Source organism: Orycteropus afer, unplaced genomic scaffold (assembly GCF_000298275.1).
Source record: "Orycteropus afer afer isolate SDZICR_OR568_19922 unplaced genomic scaffold, OryAfe1.0 scaffold00755, whole genome shotgun sequence".
NCBI classification, from domain to species: domain Eukaryota; kingdom Metazoa; phylum Chordata; class Mammalia; order Tubulidentata; family Orycteropodidae; genus Orycteropus; species Orycteropus afer.
The window spans coordinates 155,995-163,212 of NW_006922342.1; the positions used below are offsets into that span (position 1 = coordinate 155,995).

At 36.7% G+C, this 7,218-nt stretch overlaps 1 protein-coding gene across 1 annotated transcript in view; it reads right to left on the reverse strand.

The window, feature by feature from the left end:
* Positions 1–7,218, reverse strand: part of BRWD3 (bromodomain and WD repeat domain containing 3) — a 195,635-nt gene that overhangs the window by 57,658 nt on the left and 130,759 nt on the right. The window contains exons 12-14 of the mRNA XM_007957508.1: positions 4,318–4,358; positions 1,958–2,062; positions 829–982 (exon numbers count right to left, since the gene is read on the reverse strand). Coding sequence (XP_007955699.1) covers positions 829–982; positions 1,958–2,062; positions 4,318–4,358 — 300 coding nt within the window. The remainder of the gene's footprint in view (positions 1–828; positions 983–1,957; positions 2,063–4,317; positions 4,359–7,218) is intronic.

Genomic DNA, 7,218 nt, shown 5'->3' on the forward strand with positions numbered 1-7,218 from the left:
TTGGGCAATCCTACTTCCGTAGTGATACTGCCTCGGAAACCCAAGGAGGGGTCGCTATGAGTCGGGGCCGACTCGACGGCACATAACAACAACAACAACACTGTGTAAACCACGTGGCAATCATTTTGTCCTTCTTGTCTTAAAATGCTCATAAACTAATAAATGAAGCAGGCAAGAAATAAAGCTTTTAAACTGAATTTACCCAAAAGTAAACCACTATCATGATAAACTGATATTCACCAACTCCATCTATATAATTTTTGCTTATCTTTTCAACTTTTATAGCCTTTTATATGACAAATATATTTTTAAGAAGAAAGAGGAAAAGACACCTCATATTGCCTACTGTTTCCCCTTACCGCTATTTCTTGCATATACTAAATCCCTGAATATACAGGGCATTCTGGTCAAAATAATGTTAATCCCACCTTCAAAACAAAAATAAGAAAAATTTAAAAAGTTTTCTTGATACATGTATATACCATGTATTATCCCTATTTTGTAGATATGTCAACAGCACTCACAGCCATCGAGTCGAACCCAATTCATAGCAACCCCTCATTGGGTTTCTGAGGCGGCATCACTACGGAAGTAGATTGCCCAACCTTCTTTCCGAGGAGAAACTGGTGGGTTTGAACCACCAGCCTTCCGGTTAGCAGTCAAATGCCTTAGGCATTATTCTATCAGAGCTCCTATGTCAACAGAGGCCCCACAGATTTCAATACCTTCCCTAATAAGTCATAGGAAGGAAACTAGAACTTAAATTTCCTGTTGCCTAGAATAATTCCCTTTTGAGCATATTAAGTACTCTGAAAATAGAATACTTACAGACAAAGTATGTAGAAGCTGTCCTGTGATGGAATTCCACACTTTCAAAAGGAAATTATTCACTGCAGTAATAACTGTAGTATCACAGCGATCCCAGGCCACCATAGTCACCTTAAGTTTGGTGACTTTGTCTTCTCCAGATGGCAAATTACTCCTAAACAAAATAATTTTAAATATTCACACTTTGTGCATTATTAACCAAGGTGCACCTAAAATAACAAATTAAAATAAAAATTTCTTCAAGAGCACACAACTCTTTAGATGGAAAAAAACCTTAAATTATACTTTTAAGTACTCATGAAAGAAAAAATAAATAAATATATCCATACAGAATAATACCCATAAACTTACTTCTGGGAGAAAAACACCCAAAATGATAACAATTTGATGTTCAAAGTTACTTGAGAACAAACTAAAATGGAAACTAGAAAGAAATATACAAAAACATGGGAAAGCAAAACACAAGGTTATGCTGGATACAAAGAAATATGAAAATATACAGATAATACTGAAAAGGAAAGCTAACACTGTGAAATATTATAAACATATCCTCAGTGAATTAGAGAAATAGGTAAACATATGATGACATTTAATAGGAACAATCCTCAAGGTAGCAAGTAGTATTGTTGCTGTTCTCATGTGCCGTCGAGTCAGAACCGACTCACAGCGACCCCCTCCTTGGGTTTCCGAGGCGGTATCACTATGGAAGTAGATTGCCCAACTGTCCTTCTGAGGAGTTTGAACCGCCAGCCTTCTGGTCAGCAGTCAAGTGCCTTAGGCACTACACTACCAGAGCTCCCAGCAAGTAGTAGAGCTAAGTATTTTTTAAATGACCTATACAAACCAAGGCAGAGAATGATTATGTGGACATCAGTAGAACACAGAGATCTCTGAGTCACAACAGAACCGAATTTTGAACGAATCAGCAAGGTTCCTATCATTTAGTCTATTAATCAATATCAAAAGGCGGTTTACTTAAGAGACTGAATACAGATGCAAACTTCACTTTTGCTAATTAACTTTAAACTATTTACTAACTTAGAATGATATTTTTTGTCGTTTAATTAAGTCAATAATTTAAACGATGTACCATACAAGAATCACTAAAATATCTAAAATCCAATCTTACCCAGTCATTTTAGTAGCCATATCTAGCACTATACTCTTCCATTCTTGCTGCTGATATTGCCAAATCCTTGCTGTTCCATCTCTACTTCCGCTAACAAATCTTAAACTGAAGAGAAAGAGTGTAAATAGCCTTCTTTTCTCCAAAATGGATATCACTCATTTTTAAATTGTGCTTTGGGTGAAAGTTTACATAACAAATTAGTTTTCCATTCAACAATATTTATACACATTTTGTTTTGTAACATTAGCTGCAATCCCATCACTGTAACAGCACTCTTTCCACTTCCTCCCTGGCTTCTCAGTATCCATCCTTCCTTTCCTCCCTTTTGAGCTTTGTTTTTGAACAATGCTGCCCTTTGTGTGTCAAATTATCAATTGTTCTAAGGAATAGTTCCTCACAAGTGTTAATGTTCACTTTATAGGCCTGTCCATTGTTTAGCTGAAAGGTGATCCTCTAGGGGAGGGTTCCGTTCCAGGTTTGAAGGGTATCAGAAGGCACAGTCTCAGAAGTTCCACTAGTCTCTATCAGATCAGTAAGCCTGGTCCTTCTTATGATTTTGGATTTTATTCTACGTATTTTTCCCATTCTGTCCAGGACCTTCTGAATCTCCATCAGAAAGCTGCCAGTAATGGTAGCCAGCCACCACCTAGTTCTTCTGGTCTCTGGGTAGTGGAAGGTGTCGTCTGAGTATCCCATTATTCCTTTGGACAAATTGTTGACTTGAATCTTTGATTTTCTTCACTCTTTTTAACTTTGGATGGGCAGAGACCAATAGTTGCATCCTACCAACTCCCTAGTTTTGAATACTCCAGTCACTAGTTACCATAGCACGATGCAGAACACCGTCTTTGTGAACTGTGTTTCACAAATTGACCTAGATGTTCCCAAGACTGTGGTCCTAAGCCTCCAAGCCCAGTTAATCTTTCCCTCAAGGTGTTTGATGAAGGCTAGGAAGTTTTCCTAACTTTGTCCCTTGTATCTTACTATATACATGGATATATTTGCAGCACATACAAATATGGATGTAGAAATATCCTCTGCCGGACCAATAAATGCTTGTGGCTGTTGTCCTGTTCACCTTCCCACACCTGTTCAGCTTGCATGTCTGCCTATGTAATCACTCGTAGATTATTGTGTTGTTACTGTTATTGCCAAATTATGTAACAGTATTTCCCTTTGTTGTCTGTAATAGTTGTATACCTCTCAGTGTCTTCCTTTGGTCATATTTTGGTGACCTCCCCATTACTGCATATTGTTTATCCCTTCACCCATTAATATGTGTCTACTGTTTACTTTTTAGACCTAGTAGCTGGCTTGCTGAATCAAATAGTGTTTCTATTTCCAATTTTTTAAGGAATTACCACACTATTTTCTGTAGTGATGGTACCATTTTACAGTCACACCAGCAGTGTGTGAGAGTTGCTATCTTTCCACAGCCTCACCAGTACCTTTTGTTTTCTGTCTTGTTGAACTTTGTTGTTATTGCCAGGGTGAAATGATATCTCGTTGTTTTGATTGCATCCAATGGCTAACGATAGCAAGCATTTCTTCATGCCTTTGTTGGCTGGCTGAATGTCTTCTTTGGTGAAGTGTCTGCCCATGTCTCTGCCCATTTCATAAGTAGACTGTCTTTTGGTTGTTGAAATGTTAAAGTTTTGTATAAACTTTAGAAATTAGTTCCTTGTCATGTACATTGTTGCCAAATACTTTTTCCCAGTTGGTAGATGGATATCACATTTTTATGATTCTAAAAGTAGTATGTTCATCTTTGTACAATGCTGGTGGGAATGTAAACTAGTGTAGTCACTTTGGAAACAAGTCTGGCAGTTCCTCAAAGATTACTCAGAATTACCACATGACCAAGTAATTCCATTCCTAGGTTTATACCCAAGAGAAATGAAAATATGTCTACCCAAAAATACACACAAGTGTCCAAGCAGCATTATTTAAAACAGCCAGGATGTGGAAAGAATCCAACTGTCAATCAACTGCTAAATGGATAAACAAAAAGTAGTATAATCATACAATGGAGTATTGTTCAGCAATAAAAAGGAATGGCATAACTGACACATGCCAGATCATCACTACATTCTCTAACAGAATTTTTATACTTGGCCCACATGACTAGAGAAATGTCACTGTTTACATGAAGATGACATGGAATCTTGAACTCCTATGGAAAGCACTCTCTACCTGTCTTAAAATTAAACCTCAAAAACAGGAAGAAAAAAAATGATAAGAGATTTGAGCTTCAGTGTGACTGGACAGAATTAAGGTATCTATAGTTAGAGGGAGCTGCTTCTGAGGGAATGGTAAAATATGTTCATATCTGTTCATACAGATATGTACTACATAATTACCTGTCTCCATTGTTACAGAACTGAACAGCAACAACTTTGTCCTAAGGCATAAAATATTTTTGGTTAGAATTAATTTATTTATAAAACAAGTAAAGTGCATTTTCCCCGTTTCACATGCAAAAACATCATGGAGTAGAATTTTTTTTTCCTTTTTGAATGCTGTAATTTTGTAAAAATAATTTGGTATGAATGCTGAACCAATGCATTAAGCATTTTAAAAACTTGAGACAAATCAGACATAAGCACACCTGCTTCTAAACCATAATCTCTAGAACCAGACAGTTTGTAATAGGTATTAACTCACTAGGTTCCCTATAATAAGATAGCATATCAACCTAAGATACCACCTTAAAATAGCTGGTTTAATTGTAGTTTATTTAAATTTTTTTAACTTAAAAAAATAAATATTTCCTGTTTCCCACATGGTTTATTTAATTACTTTGCAATAAATTCATCTGCTAGTCAGTAGGTACTATAGTTTAGATAGTACTCATTGATATTTCTTTTAAAATAATTAACCCAGAACTTTATGAAAACAATATGTGCTGTGGTGATGAGATTATGGTGTAAATCAGAACATGCATTTTTCTTTACTTTATTCCTTAACAATAAAGCTGAAATGCGCCCCCAAATGCTGAATACAATTTTACAAGCCATTCAATTATTGAACTGTATTTGAACTTTTAAAAAGCTCAGATACTGAATTTCTTTATATTTGATTATTTTTCATCTTTAAAAATTATCAAACTTTCTTCATATGCTCACAGGTATCTCTGATTCATACTGTTCCAAGACTCACTGTGGCACTTTATCTGAGAGCACCTGTGTTCTCATTGGCAGTTGCAATGATTGGTTTTAGATGTCCTGAAGGAAAATCTTATTTTCAGTGACTAACAACTGCCACTGATTCCAACGTAGTGTTTACTTTTTCTCATTTTGCTTCTTAGCTGGACTCACGCAAATAAGATTATATTAATTAATTTCTCTTCACCATTTATTTCCCTCAATTCTTTCCCATTCATATGTTCCTTCCTTCACTTTCAGCTCTCAATGAATGTTACCTGCTTTGGCAGTAACTGCAAAGATGCTTTCTTTGCAAGCTCTAGCACAATTGGACTTCTCACATTGCATGGTCTCAGACTTAGAGTTTAAAGTATTTCCTAAATTTTTCTCTTTCACAATTTAAATAATATTCCAGGATTTTAATGTTCAGGAGTAAGTAACAGTAAGTTGAGTGAGACTCTAACTTGGTTCAGTAAGTCTTCATAAGGAGACTTTCTAATTATGTTTATATGATAGGACAAAAAAGCAGGAGACAGTTTCTAAAAGCTCAAGGAGAAGGTTTCTAGTAGGAGTCAATTTCAAGGACATGATTGTGCAACTCACAAAGCATCAGTTTTTCAGGGGAAATATATGTGTTTCATTAATATACAAAACATTATTCCAAATGAGATGTCAACGGTAATTAAAACAGTAACACAGAGACTTGTAAAGCTAACTGTTTTCAATTCCTGACTATACTCTTTTGATAATGTGGTACAAGATGTACAGTGAGCTGGCACAGAAATAAATACCTACTCTACAATAAATAATCATCTGGAGAAGAGGGTAAGCAAGGAAAGAAGAGGGAGAAATGAAATAAAGGTGCACAAAGATATAACTAAGCAATAAAGGCTCCAAGTTTCCTGAAAAAGTCACAGGGGAATGGGAGGGAATGGCCAGAGAGAGGAAAAGTGCTGGCCATTAATAGCTTTCATCTCAGGCATATAGCTATTCCCTAGATGAAATGCTGGTATTAATAACTAATTAGGATTAGATTCCATCAGTCTTTTACAACATTCTGAAAACAATCATTCTATGATCTAAGATCAGTAAGCAAGCCCAGGGACCAGAGAAAGGTGGATGTTTTCAAGCATGGAGCTGCCCCAGGGTGCAGACTCCAATAAACCAGCCCCAGGACCAGCAGAAGGCAGGTGTTTGCCCCAAGGGCAGACTGGAGGAGACCAGGAAATGAGCAGAGCAGTATAGAACAGCTAGGGGACCTGTCTGTCAGTTTGTCATACTGTGGTGGCTTGAGTGTTTCTATGAGGCTGGAGGCTATGCCATCAGTGTTTAAATGCCAGCAAGGTTACCCAAGGTGGACAGACAGGTTTCAGTGGAGCTTCCACACTGAGACAGACTCAGAAGAAGGAAGAGGCCATCCACTTCTCAAACAATTGGCCAGTGAAAACCTTATGAATAGCAGTGAAACACTGTCTAATATATTACTGGAACATTTTATGAATAGCCCTGAAACACTGTCCGAAATAGTGCCAGAAGACAAGCCCATCAGATCGAAAGACACTCAAAATTTGACTGGGGAAGAGCTGACACCTCAGAGTAGGGACAACCTTAACAATACATAAAAAAGTAAAGCTTTCACAGGACCTCCACTGGCTAATGTGGCATGACTCAAAAGGAGTAGAAACAGATGCAAACATCCATTAATAATCAGAACATGGAATGTAAAAGTATGAATCTAGGAAAATTGAAAGTTGTCAAAAGTTAAATGGAACATATAAAGATTGATATCCTAGGCATTAGTGAGCTGAAATGGACTGGTTTGGGCCATTTTGAATCAGACAACCATATGATCTAATATGCCGGGATTAACAAACTGAAGAACAATGACATGACATTCATCATCACGAAGAATGTATCAAGATCAATCCTGAAATACAATGCTGTCAGTGATAGGATAATATCCATATGCCTATGAGGAATACCAGTTAATACTACCACTATTCAAATTTACACACCAACCACCAAAGCCAAAGATGAAGAAATTAAAGATTTTTACCAACTTCTGCAGTCTGAAATTGACCAAACTTACAATCAAGATGTGTTAATTATTACCACTGA